Consider the following 21,887-nt stretch of genomic DNA (forward strand, 5'->3'; position numbering starts at 1 on the left):
GTAGAAACATTCATTAAAAACAAAATAATTTTATAGTTAAGCAAGAAAGTGATTGTACTATAACAAGGGAGACTTATTTCACCATAGGAAAAAAATCATAACATTCTAAGAATAGAAGGAAAAAATAACAATTACCCAAGCCTGCAACCACCTGTAAGACCAGATCAGCTTTTAAGAGGAAAGTTAATTAGATAACAGGAAGAGGTAAAAATGAGATCATCAGAGATGGGGGAAAAGGCAAATTTAGAAATTCTGAATTTAATAGGGGAGACAAGTATGTAGGAATGTAAACACATTGTGCTTTCTCTGCACAAACACATTCACATGAGGATGTATACACAACCCTTGCAGGCACAGGTACTCAGTGAATGCCTGCGTGCCAAGGAGGGGGACAGCACTGAGCAGGAGAGGTGGCAGGGCCTGGTGGCCCAGGAGCACTCATATAGTCAGGAGACTGATATAAAAGAAAGATCCTGCTAACATGCCATTACAGAGTATGGAATGAGCAAGGAAGGAAGAGGGTGAGGCTGTAAGAGAGTGCACAAGCCCTCATTTAAATGGACGGGTCACCAGCCAGCACTTCATGCCTGTTCCTAGATGACCCACAAAGTGAAACGAAACTGGATGTGGTATTTAGCAAGTCTGAGATTTGCTGGTTTAAGTACTAAGTTAGCAAACCAGCCTTGGCAGCCAGAGCAGGTAGGGTAGGGGGCCAGAGGAGATGGGTGTATCCAGGAGGCCAATGGAGGAAGGAGAGGAAGGTTTTCTGGGAAGCCAGCTGACATGTCATGCTTTGTCAGTGGGGCCTCTGCATGGATTCCCTCCACTCCCCCCCAGCCCCCAACTCACTACGGGGAGCTGCAAAATGACAGACAATGGGTGGTTTTGTACCCAGCAGCCACTCCTCAACCAGTGAGGAATGGGAGAGAGATAAGAAGGTGGGAAACAAGGATTGCTTGTCACCATCCCTGCTCCTCCTGAAGCCCTGCGCTGGGAGCAGGTACAGAACCCGCTGAAGGTCACCTAATCATTTCACCATGGAGTTCTTCCCCAGATGTGAAACTGCTGGGACTGGAGCAAAGGGTGCCCAGAGCTGACTGGAGGAGGAAGCCAGAGCCACACTGGAACATATGGAGACGCTAGCTCCTGCCTGCTATTAAGGATCTTCATTTTCCCAGAAGAATTAGAGGACCACAGGAGTGCTTGGGAAGAAGCAATTGTGGGAACCTAGGTGAATGATGACCGAGGAGGTGAAATGAGGAAGGAGGCCTTTGGTCTCTGCCAACCATACATTTCAGGTTGCCTTTTGCTAAAGTCCTGCTGATGTTAATCATTCTCTCCAGCAGATCGTGGCTTGAATCATGGGGTCTGAAATGTGGGTTTATGAGAGAAAAACAACATGGAAAAATTGGGCGGAGGCTGGTAAATGTGAACATTCAAACCTGCCCCCGATCTGAGATGGTGGGACAGTGGACCCCTGGCCAGCTCTCCAGGTGTTGCGTATGCACATTGGCAAACCACCTTTATTAGGTGGTGTGACACCTGGGTAGCAATTCTCAACCAATATGATGATCTGAATGTCCCTGGGCCTGACCCAGGTGAGGAGGACACAAAATCATGCAATATGTCTCATAGAGCTTAGTCAGTTTTGGGAAATACTGGACTAATGTTATGTTTTTAAAGCACCTAATTCTTTTTCTCTTTTCTGTTTTATCTAGGCACTGGGAAATCATGAATTTGATAATGGTGTGGAAGGACTGATCGAGCCACTCCTCAAAGAGGCCAAATTTCCAATTCTGAGTGCAAACATTAAAGCAAAGGGGCCACTAGCATCTCAAATATCAGGACTTTATTTGCCATATAAAGTTCTTCCTGTTGGTGATGAAGTTGTGGGAATCGTTGGATACACTTCCAAAGAAACCCCTTTTCTCTCAAATCCAGGTATTTTCTACTTTTATAGCACTCAATGCTTGAAAATAGATGCCCTAAATCACAGCTTGGCATTATATTTATGGACTGTAGATAAAAGTAGGAACAACTGGGTAAATAGTGCACTAGAATAACACTGATAAAAGCAATCTGGTAAATTCTATGCTGTTGTTCCAAGGTACTTCTTAAAGAGATGTCCTCTTCTGCTCAGTGAACTTCTTTGTTGACAAAAACAGTATCTTTGTCTAATTCAGTGCTTTCAAAACGGGAAGAGGAGACAATTTATAGCCAGTGCTAAACAGTACAGATTCATTTACTAGAGAATGAGAGCCTCAAAACTCACTGCCCTTCTCCTGTGGAGCCATGAGCACAGAGCCAGGGTTTTACCTCAATTTACCTTATCGCTCCTTTTCTAGGATGATTATTACATGTCCAGCTAACTCACCTTTCTCGCTTTTCATTATTCATCTCGTTTTAATGACATTCTTGTATCTGACTTTCTGGGAAATATATATAGTGGTCTTATGATATATATGGACATATATAAGTGTACGTATATACATTTATAGACATATATACACATATGTATATATAATATATATAATCTTAAGACACACACATACATATATGACACATACACATACATACATATAAGACACACACACATATATAATCTTAAGACCCTTCAAGAAACTATTTTGAGGCACTTTTATAAGAACACTTTTTGAAATACTTTGGCAATGAGAACAAAAATGACATTTTCTTTACATTCTCCAAATTAAATGTGTTTCCATATTTGAAGAAAAAAAGGGAAAATAGGAGCTAGGGTTATCTAGAAACATGAGTTTTCATTAAGAACTAACTAATAAAGGACATATAATTGACAATTCAAAAATATATATTTACTGTTGTTATTATAAAATAAATAAGTCCAGGCCATTGGAAACAACAACAGAAAAGTCAGCTGTGTTTGCTGAGAGCAGCAAGCGGGTCCTGCAGCTGGCATAGAGGCAGAGCTGGAGGCAGGGTGGAGCGGCTGGGGCTGGAGTGGTCAGTGAGAAGAGTGAGAGAACTTGCTAAAGAACCCCCCAACCCCACCCTGGGGTCAGGTTTACTTGCTGAAGAACCTCCTTGGTCCCCTTGAGAGCTGTGTAAAACATCCCTGGGGCACAGGACATTCCAGAACTGAGGTCAGAGTCACATGCTAGGATGCAGGCTCCATGGGGGCAGAAACCTCTGCTGTCTCACTATTGCCCAATGGACTGTGCACAGTGCCTGGCATATGATAAGTCCTCAGGAAGCATTGCTGGGATGAATACATGAGAGCAGGAAGGTATAGGGGCCACAGTCACAGAACAGCAGATAGTTCCATTTCCTGGAGCATGGGTTCTGACTAGGAAAAGCTAGAAAGTTGGATCAGGGCTAGATTGTAGGGCTGAGAAGTTCAGGTGTGATTTGGAGGAAAGCATTGTCTCTTCTTTAAAAGGCACCCATAAGGAGGTAGGAGGTGCAGGTCTTGGTGGAAAGGCACAGCAGCTCCAGAAATCAAACTGCCCCAGCTGGGACTCTGACCAGCCCTTTACCAGGCTGTAACAGAGAGGGGATCCAAAGTGACACTGCTGTTTCCAGCAGCTGCTGGAAGAGAGGACTGCATTTTGCAGGGCCCAGTGTGGGGGGAAAGGGATGGGATGGAATAGAATGTTTCCAGGAGCACTGCTTCTTCCAAGACTACAGGCCCAGCAGCCTGGTGTGGGTTCTTCCCACAGTTCTTTGACCCTAATCAAGCCCAGTTCTCCCAGTCCTAGTGGCCTGGGCACCCACAGGGGTATAACTTGTATTTCTAGCACATTTAATCTAATTTATTTTAGCTAGATCATGAAATACCTGCAATACAACTCTCCTCATGACATCTTGAAATATAAGCCATGCTTTGTATATATGGGATGCCTGGTCCTGTGAGGTTTCTGATATAATAGAGGAATACATTCCTTTGTCCTCAGAGGCATTTCTCTGAATTTTTTTTCCTTCTTGGCAGCCATACCTTAAGCAAAAGATGGTAGCATACTCTCGACATTTAGTCATTCCCCTGGGTACCTGTCTGTGTGCCAGGCACTGTTTTAGGCACCAGGTATACTGACCAAAAAAAAAAAGTTGCCCACTGGAGCTTACATGTTCGGTGGGGGAATCAATAAATGAGTAAATGGTTTGGTATGTCAGAAGGTGCTAAGGCTGTGGAGAAGAATTAAGCAGGAGGGGAATGGCAAGTGCAGCAGGGGGGAAGGTATACCTTGTTGTTTCAAAGAGATGCTCAAGGAAAGGCTCACATAGAAGGCAACATAGCACTGAGGGTCAACGGGGAGCCCTGGGCTTCTTGGGGCAACCAACAGGAAGCAGATTGTCCTTGATGTTCTCATGATAGACAACGGTGGCAAAACTACAAGTCTTGATTTTTCAACATTGCCTATGAGTTACAGACAGCCTTGCCTGTCCAACACATCTGTGAGCTGCTAATTATTAGGTTGTCATTCTGGGGCCTCCCTGGCTATGATGTCAGCCATGAATTATCTTCCATGATAATTTGCACTTGTGGAGTTGGCTAATGTTAAGGATTCAGGAGTTCCCCTGCTGAAGCACACAGACATTCCTAAACCTCACAGTGGAACAAGGGATGCATTTCTAATAATCTTATTACTCTTTGGATTAGTACTTTTCAAACTGGAGTTTGCAGACTCCTGCATTTTGAAAGTTTTTAATGAAATGTCATTCTCCCACCCTCCTTCCCTTGTTTAGTGTTAGTTCTTAGAAATCAGTGTAAGAAAGTCTGAATCTACTGGAGGACTCCCTAGTCACAGAGTACCAGACATGACTTCAGGGCAGCATGTCTGTATTTGCAGTCATCTTCATGCCAGTGATAGCCATAAAACCTCAAAGCTTCCTCAAATGTGGCTAACAGAGCCAGTTGGAGGAACCAGTTGCCTTGCTGCACACAGAGAACCTGGGTTGCACAATGAGAGCCATGCTTGACTACTGATAACAAAAGGCTATCGTTTGTTACCACTATGTGCAGTAATAAGCACCCAGGGAAGAATGTACACAATCCCAGTGCCAGCAACATTTAGATGAGGCCCCCATGATTAACACAGAGTTCAATAATGCTCTAATGCTGGCATTATTTATATATTTATATATTTTTTGAGGCAGAGTCTCGCTCTTGTTGCCCAGGCTGGAGTGCAGTGGTATGGTCTCGGCTCATTGCAGCCTCCGCCTGGCAGGTTCAAGACATTCTCCTGCCTCAGCCTCCCAAGTACCTGGCCTGTGCCTCCACGCCTGAATAATTTTTGTATTTTTAGTAGAGACAGGGTTTCGCCATTTTGCCTGGGCTGGTCTCAAACTCCTGGCATCAAGTGATCTGCCTGCTGCAGCCTCCCAAAGTACTGAGATTACAAGCGTGAGCCACTGTGCCTGGCCTGCTGGCATTAAAGAGAACATGACAAAGTTATCAACTGCCATATTAAAATAGGCATTCAAGGACTACTTGCTGACAGTTTTAAGTTTGAACACTGATTATCCCAAGTTTCCAACGAACGTCTTGGAGTTGCTAATACTCTTTTGTGTATCATGCTTACGTGCTCAGGCATTTTCTGCATTGGTATTGTGGAAGTTGAGATGTACAAATATATAAAACAATATCTGAAGCCTCCTCACAGTTTGTAACCAAGTTCAAGCAAAACAATATCCACAACCTTAAACTAATACAACATAAAGTGAATGTAATGAGGATATTGATTTGAATTTTTATTTACTTCTTAGGGGTTTTGTATTTAATGAATAAATATGTTTTGGTTTTACTGACTCTTGAGCTTTAGTGAATTAAGGTGTTTAACCTTTGCATGTTAATATGTATAATAAGTAATATAATAAAAATTGTTAATAAATATCCATTTTATTTATTTTGTTCCTTAGGGACAAATTTAGTGTTTGAAGATGAAATCACTGCATTACAACCTGAAGTAGATAAGTTAAAAACTCTAAATGTGAACAAAATTATTGCACTGGGACATTCGGGTTTTGAAATGGATAAACTCATCGCTCAGAAAGTGAGGGGTGTGGACGTCGTGGTGGGAGGACACTCCAACACATTTCTTTACACAGGTAATCGTTTCAAAAGGATTGCACGGGCCAGGATGTCCAGATAAGTACTGTGTCTCTTTTGCCTTTGTAACTGTTATTACTCTTTTTACTGCTATTTAATATGTAATGTATATTATATGATCTATAATATATATGTAATATACATTAAATGGGAACGTGTAAATCTTACAAACATTACTAAGAATTTATTGATTTCATGATTATAAGTCATTTCCATATATTTATGTATATAATAAATATATAAGACATAAAATATGTATAAAACATATATATACCATACATATGTAAAACAAAAAGACTATTGAGCCCCAACCAAGTCATTTATGATAGATTCTTATCAAAAAGCAACATGTCATATAAAAACTTTAAGCATAAACAAAATAATGTAAATAAGGGCCTTTATAACTCAAGATGGATTTGATTTGTAGGTTGCACAGGTAGCAGAAGCTGGACCTCTGAGTGTGAGTCCTAACTCTGCTGCAGACTAGGAATATAAGTATCCTGGAAGCCACATGACCCTGGGTCCTCAGGAGAGCATGCACTCTTCCTACCCACTACCTGACTACCCCCACCACTCTCTTTTTTTCTCTCTCAAATTGGTGTTAAGTAGTTTTCATCAGAATAACTCTTTTATGATTTTTCCACTTTAAACCTATAATGTCCCAAAACTTTTGAATCTGGTTCCACCTTTCCCACTTCCCCCACCTTGCACTGCATAGATCTTTGAAGTATTCCCAAGGAAAGGAAGAAGAGGCTGGTAAACAGTTCTTCTATCAGCATTCGCAAGGAAGGCTTTGGCGTGGGAACAGCCCTCCCCTTGAAGAGGCTCCTGCTTCTACCATCCTTATGTGGGCTGTCAAAGACCATGCTATTTTGATAAAAGCAAAACTCAAAATACCCCAAACAATAAGTAGGAAATACCCAAAAACATTAAAAGGGATTATCACTAAGAAAGTAATTTTTATTTTCTTTCTAGTACTTTGGAGTATTTTCAAATAATGAATGCATGTTACTTTTGCAATCAGAAAGCAAAATATAAATTATAAAAAGGAAAGAAACACAATATTGGATCAAAAGTCCCCATTCCTAATTCACTTGAATGACTTTGAGCAGGTCACTTAGCACCTCTGAATCTGCTAGCTTAGCTTCAAAATAGGGGATGATCATGCTCAAAGTTCCACGTTACTGTGAAAATTATATGAGATGTAAAAATATGTGAAAGCAGTTTATAAACTATAAATAGCTATATTCTGGTATGCAGCGTCATGGAGGTTGCCTGCTTATAAAAATATGTCAGTCAAAATCATAACTCACAAACTAAAGTTGGCCTTCACTTAAGAAAATACCAGTATGAATGTGTGCTAATTAAATTCCTTCACAGATATTTTACTTCTTGGTAAACACAGGCTAAGGAATAATTTCAAACTGAGTTAAACTGAGAGGTTGTGAAATCAATTTATGGGTTATGACCAGTAGTAGGGCTTTTTTTTTTGACAGATAAGACTAAAATAGATTAGGCACTTACATTACTCATAAGAATGATAAATATTTTTCCATGGGAAAAGATGTATATAAGATGGCAAGAACAGCCCCAGGCACATAGCAGACAATCCATAAATGTGATGAGGATGACGACTAGCACTGGACATTGTTAGCATGGATAACATTGCAATCAAACAGCTTCAACAACTCCATGAGGGTTAAATGAACTAAGAGAGCCAAGACGAGGAGATAATTGGAGCAGGTCACTGGGAAGCACTGGGTAGGGGTGAAGACTCAACAAAGTCCTTCTGACTCTACCACTAATGGTGGGGTCCTTTCAATGCCTGATTACCCTCATCTGTGGAATGAAGGTGATAACAACAGTACCTATTATAAGGGGTCACTGTGATTTAATATGTGTAATGAATGTATAGGTAAATGGCCTTAGCACAGGGCCTAGTATGTTAGCTGTTCTTATTTTAGTTATGTGCTGGCTCACTGGATAAGACCTGTGAAAACCCAAACCTTAGCTTTTCACTGAGGCAGTGTCAGCACCCTTGGACACACAGTGGGAGCTAGATATGTCTCCTCCCCCTTCTTCCTTTAGAATAATGGTTTCAAAAAGTTTAAACTATGACCTGTAGTAAGAAGAACATTTTAGACAGGGAGCCAAAACACACAAACATATATGTGTGTGTGCGTTCACATACGAACATGCAAAAGCACTTGTATGTGCAAACACATACAAGTGAAAGAAAACTTTCACAAAGCACATGGAATGCACCCCAACTTTTCTGTTTTACTGTTTTATTCACTTAATGCCAGTTACCACTCATTAAATTGATTTTCTTGTACTGTAGCTAATCCATGTTTCTAAAAACTCAGCTTTAAATGGGACGTGACCAAAATAATGCATGAACACTCAAAGGAGTTTCATCCCTTCATTCAGATGTGAACATTCCTGTGTTCCCCTTGACTTGTCTTTACACCATCTTAATCAATGCTGTCTTACAGCAACAATTAGTCATTCATAGCCTGTGGTTTGTGTTCATCAGTGAGTGTGCCCTGATAGACCTGAAAAGATTGGGAGACCATGCCCAGCTTCCCATTATTTCTGTAGCCTGTCCTTTGTTCCCATAACAGTACAGTCATGCCTTAGTATCTGTGGGGGATTGGTTCTAGAACTCCCTGTGGATACCAAAATCCATGGATGCTCAAGTCCCTTATATAAATGGTGCAGCATTTGCATATGACCTGTGCACATCCTTGCATATATTTTAAGTCATCTCTAGATTACTTATAATACTTGATACAATGTAAATGATATGTAAATAGTTGTTATACTGTATTGTTTAGGGAGCAAAGACAAGAAAAAATATATGTTCAGTACAGATAAAACCATCCTTTTTTAGAAAATACTTTTTGTTCATGGTTGGCTGAATCCAACAATGCAAAACCCACAGTTAGAGACAGCCAACTGTATGTGCCTTTGCTAAGTAGATAAATTTAGTTAATGATGAAGGACTGGATGAAAGAAAGATTTGAGGATAAAAATTAGAGTTTGCTTATCTGTAAATCCTGAAGTAAATAATTACAGTCTCTGAGAAAACTGAGATAACTAAGACCTAGTCATTTACTTCACATTTCATGATTGCTTACCAAGATTAAACTTGTTCTGATGAAAATCTTCACTTTTCATACTCATCGTTTTGATGAGTGAACTTAACAATTAAAGGTGGCTGGGCACAGCAGCTCATGCCTATAATCCCAGAATTTTGGGAGGCTGAGGCAGAAGAATTGCTTGAGCCCAGGAGTTCGAGGCCAGCCTGGGCAAGATAGGGAGACCCCATATCTACAAAAAAAATTTTAAAAATTAGCCAAGTGTAGGGGCATATGCCTGTAGTCCCACCTACTCAGGAGGCCGAGGTGGGAGAATTGCTTGAATCGGGGAGGTTGAGGATGCAATGAGCTATGATCGCTCCACTGAACTCCAGTCTGAGTGACAGAGTGAAAACCCTGTCTCAACAACAGCAACAACAGCAAAAACATTAAAGGTAATTCCAGGACACAATAGGGATGAGGCATATTGCCTGTTTAAATAAACTTTCCTGGCCTTAAGAAAACAACTCTGCTGAATAATTTTATGGAATTAGAATGACATTAAAATAATGAATCTGATAAATATGATTAGTTAATAAAAATACAGCTAAAATAATACATCCCTTGGAATTTTAAATCTTACTGAGAACCATTTCTGCACACACAGTATCCAATATACAAACACACATGGAAGAAAACCTTTCCAAAGCTCATGGATTGCACCCTTATATTTTCTGTTCTGTTATTTGAGTTTTTAAATGCTGGTTACCACCTATTATATTAATTTTATTGTATTGTAGCTTGCTCATATTTTTTTAAAACTCAGCTTCAAATAAGGCATGACTAAAACAGTGCATGAATGGATCCCTTCCAAATGTTGAAAGTTATTCCAGTTTCTTTCCTTTCCAAGTACCATGCATATGCAGCTAACCCTAGCATTGGCTGACCAGTCTAACATCAGAGTGAAGAGAAGGGAACTTCCCTCTACAAGGCTTACAAAATGATAAAGTTACAAAGATAAGAGCTAAAATGCAAACGCTTTCTCTAAAGAAGTTAAATCCTAGAGTCACGAACTGGTCCATGTTGCTTCCTTTAGAGAAAAAAGTAGTAAAATGAGCGCAGGTTGAAACCTGCAGCAGGTACAACAGGGGACTCTATTCTCTGTGCTGTCCTTGAAGGGACTCCAAAGATGCTGTTTCTCTGTTTGCCTCCCAATATTTTAAGTGAGTTTTGGATTCTGCACATCAATCTGGCTAGCTGTGGCCTTGGATGAATATAAGCACCAGTTTCTATAGCCGCAAGTTAAAGGGATTTGAATTGTTAATTCTGTCATCCCTCCCATTCTAACATCCTGTTACCTAGAAAATCATCCATACATAGAGCCTGAAAGCTTACTTTTCAGGATTTGGGGAAATAAAAAAAAATTTGGTAGAATACCTCATACTTTCATTAGGCTACTGATATGAACTTAATTATTCCTCTAACTCCTTTGAGGCTCAGACCATCTGTCCCCCATCTTATCACTCTCATCTAATCACCTCCAAGCAAGGTCCCATATCACTGAGAATTTAGTACCCAATTTCCTATCTTCTTCTCCACTCCAGCTCCTGCCTTCACCTGGCAGAGTGTCCATGTGGGTAGTTGATCCAATACCCAAAGTTCAGAGTCCCTTGATCTCCTCAATCCAGTGACTGACACCTCCACTCCATCTCAGCAACTTCACTTCTGGGGCCACAGGCTGAGACTTGATTATTTCCAGAATTTCTCCATGTCCAAAACTGAAATGGGATAGTTCCCTTGACCCCTTCGTGGGACTCATGAAGGGGTTGTCTTGTTTACTCATCCTGCAGCTCTCAACTCCTCATGGGAGGGAGAGAACATAGGTGAGTGGGTGCAGAGGGTGGGACAAGTGCTTCTGGGTGCTGGCAGGAGTAGAACTCTGTGCAGCCCCGCAGCAGCATCTAGATGAGTATCTGTGACCCCTGGAGCCGCAGAGGGCATGTGTTACAGTGTGCTCTTTCAGCTTTGCTGTCCATGGACAGCTTAAGTGTTTAACAGCTCAGTGTGACAACCCTCTGTATCCTGAACTCTTGTTCAGCATCCAGGAAGAATCAGCTTGCACGAACAAATTGAAGATGGTGAATGTGGAGAACTTTATTGCTGATGAAAATGGCTCTCAGTGGGATGGGGAGCTGGAAAGGGGATGGAGTGGGAAGGTGTCTCCCCCTGGAGTTAGGCCATCCCCGGCTGAACTCTTCTCCGAGGTCCTACCGTCAAGCCATCCCTCTGAAGTCAAGCTGCTTTTCACCAGTGTCAAGCTTCTTCTCTTCTCTCCTTCTCTGCCATTCCACTGCCAGTGGATCCTGGGGTTTTTATGGGGACAGGATGGGGGGCAGGGCGGGCCAGGGTGATTTTGGAAAAGGCAACATTCAGGCAGCAAAACGGGGACATAAAGTTCTCACTTTGGGCCACGGGTCCAGGCTTGAGGGTGGAGCCATTGCCAGGGACCCCACCCTTTTCTACCTAGTATTTCCCTGCCTCCACTCTCCAACTCTCTTATCACAGGCCTCCTATCCATAAATCTTTCTCACTCCCTTATTTTTTTTTAGAGCTCACCTTCAGACTTATGAAACCTCAAGTCTTTTGAATTCCTCTTTCCCTCCCAGTCCAGCAGGCTTCACTTCTCTCCTTGCTAGCCTGGAAGTGTCCATTACACCCTTGACTGTGTCACGGCTGACACATGGAAGGCAGGTGTCTGGTATTGTTAAATGAACGTTAACAAGTGCAACTTCTTTAAAAAGTAAGATTTCTTTATTTGATTGATCAGGTTTTTTTAAATTAAGTATCTAATTTCCATTGCTTCTGGATTTAGGCACACATATTGAATATAAAATTCAAAACTTTTCATGTATCTAAAGAAATAATTTTAATGACCACAGAATTTTGCTCTTAAAACAAATGGAGCTTGCAATATAATTATAACTAAGACAGACTACAAGCACCTGCTGTGTTTTCTTCATGCTGCCATCAGGCTGGTGTATAGTCTGATGGGATGGATGCATCCCTGCTGTAATAGGAATAAGTAAAGAGGGTGGGAGACTGTTGTTGGTGTTTACAATCATTATTCATCTCTCCATTAATTTTCATCCTTGCAGTTGAGATAATCTTGCCTTTTGGAACAAGAAAACAATTTTATTACTTACAACATTCACAAGACAGGGAAACACTCCTCAACAAAGAACCATTTCCTTTGGGCATTTGATAAGAACTGCTGACATCTGTGTTTATTAAGTGATGTGGGAGAATCAGCTAAGGGGCAGAGGTGTGGGTGGTAGCTTCAAAGATAATTTCCTGACTGAGTGTGGTTGGGCATGTTGGCAATCCCAGTGTTTGCAATTCCAGTGCTTTGGGAGGCTGAGGCAGGAGCATCACTTGAGCCCAGGAGTTTGAGGCTGCAGTGAGCTATGATTACGCCACTGCACTCCAGTCAGTGTGACAGAGAGAGACCTTGTCTCAAAAAAAAAAAAAAAAAAAAGGACTTTGCTTTCCTGGTCTGTTTGAATGTGGTAAGCACAAGAACTTATTTGTACTGGTGGTCACCCACTTGGGTCCTTTCAGTAAACTTCTGGCCATGGCCCAGCCTGAGCACCTGCTTCCTTTACAGAGCAAAGCCAGAGCCTTCTGGTTTGTAATTTTTGCAGCCACATAACACTGATCCATTTTAGCTGTCTCATAAAACTGCTTTCCAAGATGAAGTGAGACTATCCAAAACCAAAATCTAAAAAGAATGACTACAGAACAAATGGCAGTCCAAGGTCATTTGGCAGGGTTGAATTATAAGGAAAGGTGATGGCCAGCTACTGTGAAGTCTTAAGCCCACTCATAGGTACGAATCTCTTACCAGGACTGAAGTTTGTGTTTCCTTAACTTTGCTGCTTGATGGTCTTCTGCAAAGGATCTCATTTCTCCAGCTTTCACTGGGAAGTGGCATGGGGTTTTCGAAAGTGCTTTAAACTCTAAGAACTGGTTTCCTCTCAGGCTTAGCCACCACTAGCTGTCTGACTTTGGACAAGTTACTCAACCACTCTGAGCATCAGCTTTCTTTTTTTAAAATGGTGACAGTGATATGGCTACCTTAGAGAGTTGTGGAGATTAAGTGAGATAATATATGAACAGAATATATAAATATGTCTATATTAGACATATATGATCTGTTAAATATATATATATATAGAAAGAGAGAATATTAGAGAACTGACATATTTATCTTAGACCTACTATGTTCTAGGGCCCAGTTCTCCTCATGTATTATCTCTCCATATATATAGTATTGAGAGAGAGAAAGAGAGAGAGAGCTAGAGAAATAGAAACCAGTAGGATATATCCTATCTGAAGAACTCTAATACAGGTATTTCACTGAACAAAATGGCTTCTCCTTAAAATGTATTCCAACACCAATTTCCCCTCCTTGCTTCTCATACATATTAATTCACAGAAATTATATTGGTCATAAGGCGGTAGGACTATGAATAATTTTTTTCTTCTGCATTTGCCAAATATTTTGTAATGCTAGTTTTATTTTTATAACAAATTTTTAAAGTCCCTGTAAACCCTATAAAATTAACTACTAATCCTAAACTTGAACTGTAATACATATTTTTGTTAAATAAAAAAAAGATATCCTAAATTTGAGAATCTAAGCTAAATTCACAAAATGACTAAATGTATCTTCTTACTCTTAAACGATAAGAAACCAGGAATGCAGTGGTTTAACCCAAACAGCCTAGGTATTCTTCACTCATTTCTCTTGTCCTCAGTATATGTTTCCCCCAGGCCAAGAAACATTTATGGCTAGGAATTCATGACTGCTCATCTGTAAGACACTCTCCAAGTACTCTGTCATGATTTGGAACCAGAGCTTTGGCCTTCCATTCCAGATGACCTCCAGGTTCTAAGCTTTATCTGAAGTACTCCACACTACATTGCACACCAGCATGATGGGAAGGAATGACTCAAGGGAACTGGGCATTCAGACCACTCACCAACTACACACAGCCTTTCACACAGCAGTAGACGACCATTGTAGGAAGACCTCTGGCCAAATGCTTATATATCAGGAGTATATCAATGTATGGTCACAGTTACCTCCTTTTTAATCTCAAGAAATAAAGCCATTACTTCTGAAAAGAACACCAGTAATGGAACTACACGGGCATGCCAAGATGAAAATTAGTCTCTCTCTCTCTCTCTACCCCATTCTTTTGGCCACTGCATTTTAAACAGGCTATAGTGATAGAACCAGAAGGTAGCTGTGTTTCGATTACTTTTGTTTTCTTATTTTTAAACATTGCTTTATAGAAGCCTGTTCTATAATGTAAGAAGTGAATAGGAATCCTAGTATCTGGAATGATGCTGAGCCATGGAGATGGCCAGATTCCATGTGAAGAGAAGAGGCTGGCAGAAAGCTAAGTATTTGCTCGCTTTCCCTACCCTGTATTCATGGAGCAGCCATTCCAAAAGATGACGCACCAGACCATGGGCCTGGTCTTGCTAGGTGGTGGAGATCCAAAATGCTGGGCACTCACTGGAGCTCCGTGAAGATCTGTTGAATGAGTGACTAAATGTGTGGTGAACTGTCCCTACCTACAGGGTTCCCTGCTTTGCCCAGCCTGTCAGGCTTGGGTACAAGCAGATAGCCTGGATTGGATTTCATGAGGGCTTTGTGCCCACTCTGTATACTACCGGAAGATGCATAATCTCTTTAGACTTCCTGGGTCATCACTGAAAGGCCAGAGGCAAGAATTTGAGCAGTAAATTGAAGCATGTGCAGAGTGACATAGTCTGGGCATAGATAACAGTACCTGACCCCTCAAATTCCCTAAAGTTGACATGACAGCTTGTGCATCATGGTTTGGTACAGAGATGACTGAAGAGACAGTGGTTGCTCCTCTGGTTGCTGGACACCTTTTGAATGGGCTGTGATGACTGGAGAGCGTGCTCTGTCCTGGTCACCTGAAGGTGCTCCTAGACTAGCAGAAGCAGAGACAGCAGCCAGGCCTGACTGGAGAGCTGGAGGGACTGGGTGCAGGGGACTTCTAGGCCAGCAGTTTCTGTGCTGTGCTCGGAGGGGCTCTGGTAGCAGGAACCTAGTCCTGGGTTCCAGCTCTACCAGGGTGCAGCCTGAGGAACTCAGCTTTCCTGCTTTATTGGCTTGCCTTGCCACAAAGGATTTCTTGTGTGTTAAAGATACTAATAGCTTAAAAAAACAAACAAACAAACTATTGATTTAAACCACTAATCAAATCTTTGGTTTTACAAATTTAGAAAATAAAATTAGGCCCCAGGGACTAAATGTCTCTCCTATGGTCCAGAAACCAGACTGAAACTGACCTAGTAGCAAAACCCATTCTACTGTATCCCAACTCCCAGTTCAGGTTCCTCTTCATTAGCTCCCACCCAGCTGCATAGTTGAGGACACTGAATTGAGGGGACCTGGGGTAGAGGGCTGGCACTCAGGCATCGCTGGCTTCTACATGATTCCACCACATGGAAAGCATCATAATCATGTATGATCCCTAGAAAAGTGTTTGCTAAACTCCTTGTCATTCAACAAACATTTATCTAGCACCTACCACATGCTAGGCAAATTCTAGAGACACAGCTGCCCCTGCCCTCATGGAACTAAATGTCTTGAAAGAGATACTGGCCCTGATCAGATTTTTTAAAAATATATAATTATGCAAATAAATCATATTATATATAATTACAAAGCATGGTATGAAAGGAAAAGTACAAGATGCTGTGAGAGCGTATAAAAGGAGGACTTGGTCAAGTCTAGAGGATCATCAGTGAGTGTTCCCTGTTGGACTAACATTAGGGCCAAGATCAGAAAGATGTCCAGGAGTTAACATGGTCAATAATCACTGTTAATCTTTATTAAGCATTTCCCTTGAGTCAAGTCAGGCTTCACTTGCTGCATTAACTTCTTTAATCTCCATAATAACTCTGTAAGGTAGGTGCTTTTACTTTTTTTCCACTTTACAGATGAATAAACAAGAAGTAAAAAGATGTAACTAATTCCCATGTAGCCCTCTGGCTTCAGAAGCTCTTTACTCCATAAGGTTCCTGGGCACGTGGGTGTCGTCTAGGAATGGGAAGAGGCTAAGAATGCTGAAGGGCAGACTGAATGTTCTAGATGAAGCTGGCGTGATAAGAAAGGGCCACATCATGTGGGTCTTATAGGTTATGATATTCATGTTAAAACTGTTAATGTTTTTGAAATATCTAAAACCAGGAAGTGCATGATCATATTTATGTTTTAGAAAGATCACTCAGGCTGCTGTGTGGAGACTGGAGTAGAAAGAAGCATAGAAGAGACCTACAGAGACTAGGAAGCTGTCACAGTAACCTAGGCACAAGATAGTAGTGGTCAAGACTAGCTTGCTTGAGGAAGTGTAGAGAAGTAGACAGATAAAAGGAGCATCCAAGGAGTGTACACTTCTAAGTAATTTAAAAGAAAGAGTCAAATCCCTTAGAAGCAATCATTTGAAATAACCTAATTACCAATCCTTTTTATCCAGTCCTCTTATGTTGTCCCAATTCAGGAATTCTTAAACCAGTTCTTGTGTTAAAATCATAGCATGGACTGCCTTACAACATTCTATACTTCAGTCCATTGAAAACCACATCAGGCCAGGTGCATGGCTCATGCCTATAAGCCCAGCACTTTTGGAGGCCAAGGCGAGAGGACTGCTTGAGCCCAGGAATTGGAGACCACTGAACTCTAGCCTGGGCAACAGAATGAGACCCTGTTGAAAGAAAGAAAAGGAAGAAAGAAAGTAAAGGAAGAAAGAAAGAAAAAAGAGGAAGGAAGGAGGGAAAAAAGGAAAAAAGGGAGGGAGGGAAGGTGGAAGAAAGAAAAAAAAAAGAGAAAGAAAAGGCTGCTCCCTGGCACTTCTATTACCATGTGACACGAGAAAGGCAATTGTCCAGACCCACACTTAGGTTCACCACATTCCTTGGTTCCCAGGACAGAGTCCTTTGAGGTTCCTTCAAGCACCCACACCATGCTGGAAAATGCAGGCTTTATAAACTCCAGATGTCAGTCCACAACTCCACAGCCCCATTGGGTTTGGTTCCTGGATGAATTCTTGGCTAGATGACTGGAATAGAGTTCTGGTGAACATCTTCCTTCCTGCCAAGATGACAAGTCAGGTTTCTAAAGACAGATGTGTAGCTCTTTGTGGAAAAAATATTCTGGGCACGAACATCTTCGGCTGAACGGCATGGAATGCTGTGGAAAATGTGAAGCCCTGGACTGGTTTCTGTGTCAGTGGTTTCCTGGGACTGCCGAGTTGAAGGGGAGCAGAAAGGGCTCAGCTGTGGAGGAGGCAGAGATTAGCCAAACTAGACCAGCTATCGCCCCAGCTGCATGGTTAGCATCTTCCTTCTTGTTCCTGATTAAGCTCATTTAATATGCCAATGACAAAAGGATCATGAAGGTCTTTCCAAATGAATGAATGTTTTCTGGAGCTGAGATTGCTGGCTCCTATTTGCATAGTAGTGCATACTGAGGCATCTGACCGGATTACTGGATTCCTAACTTTTACATTCTTTTAAAGCTCAGATATTTCTACGGAAGGCAGAAAGATAAAGGCCAAAAAAAGATCAGGCTTGCCTAGCTCTTGGGTTTCCAGGAAACTGACAGACTCCTGATATCTGCAACTAGTGCTCTCTCTCCCTGGGCGGGGCGTTCTCCGCCACCTTGTGGACATTTGGGGAACTGCACCGCCCCAGCATCTATGATCAGAGGAACTGACAGAGGCTGCCATAACTACCTGGTCCCCTGAAATAAAAACCAGGCACCAGGTTTGCCCAAAGGAGGACCAGCACATAGCAGAATGAGGCTGAGTAGGATGTTAACCTTCCATGCTGGTCTTCCATTATCACGTTATCTGCCACTGTCACAGACAACATCTGCATCCGCTACAGATGGAGATGGAATAAAGGCTTTCACTGGATCTCAAGTTGGATGCTTCTGTAAAAGTAAAGTTCCAAGACCTTTTTCTTTTTTTTCCCCAGTGAGAGCAATAAAATTGGATGTTAATATTGGCAACAACTATTTCCTGCTTGTGAAGCGTTGGTATTTGCAGTGCTTCTGCCCTGTGGTTATTGAGCTGAAAGGGGGGCTGCTCTTGACATAGGAGCATGGCAGGATTGGGTTCTTCATAACATGTTACCCAGCTTGTCTTATGTGAAAAGAGAAGCCCAGAAAGAGCTTGGGACACAAAGATGCAAATCCTGGGTTTGCATTTGATTTGTTAAGTGTCCTTTCACAACCAGCTTGCAGACTTTAGGGGAAAAAAAATACATGGTAGGCTTGTGGGTAGTGGAGAAAACATAAGCTCCAGTACCTCACAGCCTGGGTTTTCAGTCTGCTTCCTCCCAACCCTCATCACATACCAGCTGTGTGACCGTGGGTACTCTGTCTATGACAATCAATTTTCTTGTCTGCAGAGTACAGATAATAGAGGACCTGCCCCATGGGAAGCTTGGAGGACTAAATGAGATTAAGCCCAGGGCCTGGCTCATGGCCGATTCTCGTAACAGGTCTATGTGTGTAATCAACATGTGCTGAAGTTCTCTGGACCCTCTGTAAATATCTAATAGGAACGACTAGCCATGGGTATGATGAGGGAGATGATAGAAACAGTAATGGGGTCAAATGAATCTGTCCCATAGTCTCTAATTTGAAACAGCTGAATTGTGCTATTGTCTCCTTGGAGGTAAGATATAAGCCACAGAGTGCCTGAAGCAGGTCTACAGTTAAGGAACTTAAATGTGCTAAGTGATTAAAGGCTGGGCTGCCTACTCCCTGTATGGCGACACTCTCCACCCTCCTGCATACTCTCCACTACTCCAGGCAGCGGTGGGCCTCGTAGCCTCTGGGTGATGAGCAGCTCCCACATCTCCCCTTTGAGACAGAGGCCTGCAGAACCTGACCAGTGTGAGGGCTGGCTGGGGTCAGGAGTGTGCATGCTGGTTGGCCCTCAAGGTGAATGTGGCTCTTCTAAAAGACACCTGAAGGGATGCAGAATTTAGCAGCAAACCCCAAGAACAGCTCTTTGTCATCTCTGCATCTTCTACTAAAGATTTTAAGCTCTGAAATATATGTCTGGGGTTTCTAGAGATTGCTATTCCCTTATAAGGGAAAAAATACACTCTTACTGTATATTTATTGAGCACCTACAATGTGCCAGGCACCCCAGCTAGGGAGTTTAGATATTTAATCCTCTCAGCTGCCCTGTAAAATAGGGATTGTTTAAAATGGATTTCGCCCACCTTATAGGCAAGGAAACTGAACTACAGTATGGTAAAGTGGCTTGGCTAATCCACCTGGCTAGTGAGAATGGAGCCACAGTGAGCCTGGAGGATACTCTTCGCGGCGTTCCATCTTTGTGTGCCCCACAGCACAAGCACAATGCCCAGGTCTTAGGAAGAGCTTGGTAAATGACTGCTGAGTTGAGAATGGTAGGATTCATGTACCAAAAGGGCATTCGGAAATGGGCAAATGCCCAGACAGGGCTCTGAAAGACTAGCTATGTAGAGCAACAGATGGCAAATCATCAATTTAAAACTCTGTCATCCAGCCAGTGGCCTGCTGGCCTACAGCCAGCCATGTATGTACAAGGGCTGACTTGATCAGCTGTGGCTCTTTTATTTCAGGCAATCCACCTTCCAAAGAGGTGCCTGCTGGGAAGTACCCATTCATAGTCACTTCTGATGATGGGCGGAAGGTTCCTGTAGTCCAGGCCTATGCTTTTGGCAAATACCTAGGCTATCTGAAGATCGAGTTTGATGAAAGAGGAAACGTCATCTCTTCCCATGGAAATCCCATTCTTCTAAACAGCAGCATTCCTGAAGGTAAGTGAAGTTCAGGGGAATGTTCCACCAATCTAAAATTTAGATGGCTGGATATTTTGCTCCTTCCCATTTTTTTCCTTTAATGTTTCAGGAAAAGACTATAATACTGTTGAAGAATTTAGTTTCTTCCTTGAGTTTGCCCTCTTCATGGATAGATTTAAAACACACCCAAATGCCAAAAGCCCCACTTGCTTCTTCAAGTCTTCTCAGCATCAGATTCCATACATCACTGCTTCCTCTGCCTTTTAAAATCTTGATCCTGACATGCCAAAGCCACTCTCAGCTTGTGTTTACAGGAGAGATAACTGAACTAAAGGGGTTCTAATTGGGCAGAGCGGGGCTCAAGTCCTGGCCCCCCAACTAGAGGCAGTGTGCCTTAGGCAAGTTGCCCAATCTCATGGGCCTCAGTTTCTTTATCAAATGAGGGAGTACCTTATTTTTATGTCTGAGTCTATTGCGGGATCTGGCCAGCAGCCCGCAATGCAATGGGGCTCTCTCTTTGTTCCTAGGCGGATTGGCAGGTTGAGAAATAATAGACACACACAAGATAGTGAAAGCTGGGTCCAGGGGGGTCACTGCCTTCTGGTCCTGCGGTGCCAACAATGCACTGGATATACCAGCATTTATTATTAAGTTTAGTGAGGGCGGGGGTACGTTAGTGAGGGATTTAGAGTCATTTGATTATGAGGTGAGATGGTCACATGGGGATGAAGTAATTCTTTAACATAACATTTGTATGTAGAAGTACAGTACATTTGTATGTAGAAGTACAGTATGAGATAAGAATTTACAATATAGTGTGTGCGCCAGTAATTTCTAACAGAGCCTTAGAAGAGAAACACAGTCTTTCCATAACCTATGATTAGCAAGATATTAATCAGCAGTAACAATTGCAACAAAAACTGGTTACAAATAATCCATGGAAACAGGACATGAAGCTAGATAACCAGTTAGACCAGAAATTCTCAGAGGGGAGTATGCCTTAACCCTAAAGAGGCCTAGAAGAGCGGCGGCAAGATGAGCGTGTTTATAGCCCTATCTTATCCATATGGACAGGCGCCCCCCATGCGTCCGTTTATAGGCTCCCCACAAGGGTCACATTCCATTCCCAGAGCTATGAACATCTGCTTTTCTGGGATAGGAATCTTGGTAATGTGAAACCTCCCTGACTGCACGTCCATTTGTAGGCTCTCTGCAGGGGGAAGCACATCACGCGCTGTTGGCTCATTCTGGCAGTCCAACCTGGCATTGTCTTTACACAATCCTGCATGCAATTTTGTATTTACAATAATCAGGAGCATTTCATCTTTTATTCCGTAGCAATAGTTTCAGGGCGTCTCCCTACATGAGTCTCAGAGTAAAAATACATTTTTATATCATTGATTTTCATATGTATACAGAACACACTCCTGTGCTTGTCTCTCACTTTCCCTTTTCTGTTGACTATGATCACGTCAGGAAGATGAGGTGCACAGCACCCAGGAGAGCCTGTAGTCACAACACAGGCCTCTCAGTAGCCAGATGGGAAAGGGGCCCAGGACCACACTGACAGCGATAGCCCAGCTGTACCTCAGCAGGCCTTTTATAACTGCCCCTGGGCCTTTCAGAGCTCCTACCGCCACCACTAATGCTGTCCCAGGTGGGCCAATGGGTAGCTCATACAGATGTGATGAGCTGGTAGATGTTCAGAATATTCTTAAATTAAGATGCATTCCAGGTCTTATTACCAGGAAACAAAATAGAAGTTCCTAAGGAAATTTCATGGTCAAAACCAAAATGCACACAAATATGGTAAAGAAATA

At 42.2% G+C, this 21,887-nt stretch overlaps 1 protein-coding gene across 1 annotated transcript in view; it reads left to right on the top strand.

Moving 5' to 3' along the window:
* NT5E (5'-nucleotidase ecto) overlaps positions 1–21,887 on the top strand; it is a 46,220-nt gene that overhangs the window by 15,779 nt on the left and 8,554 nt on the right. The window contains exons 2-4 of the mRNA XM_518619.8: positions 1,719–1,941; positions 5,893–6,081; positions 19,888–20,085. Coding sequence (XP_518619.3) covers positions 1,719–1,941; positions 5,893–6,081; positions 19,888–20,085 — 610 coding nt within the window. The remainder of the gene's footprint in view (positions 1–1,718; positions 1,942–5,892; positions 6,082–19,887; positions 20,086–21,887) is intronic.

This window comes from Pan troglodytes, chromosome 5 (assembly GCF_028858775.2).
Source record: "Pan troglodytes isolate AG18354 chromosome 5, NHGRI_mPanTro3-v2.0_pri, whole genome shotgun sequence".
Taxonomy (NCBI): domain Eukaryota; kingdom Metazoa; phylum Chordata; class Mammalia; order Primates; family Hominidae; genus Pan; species Pan troglodytes.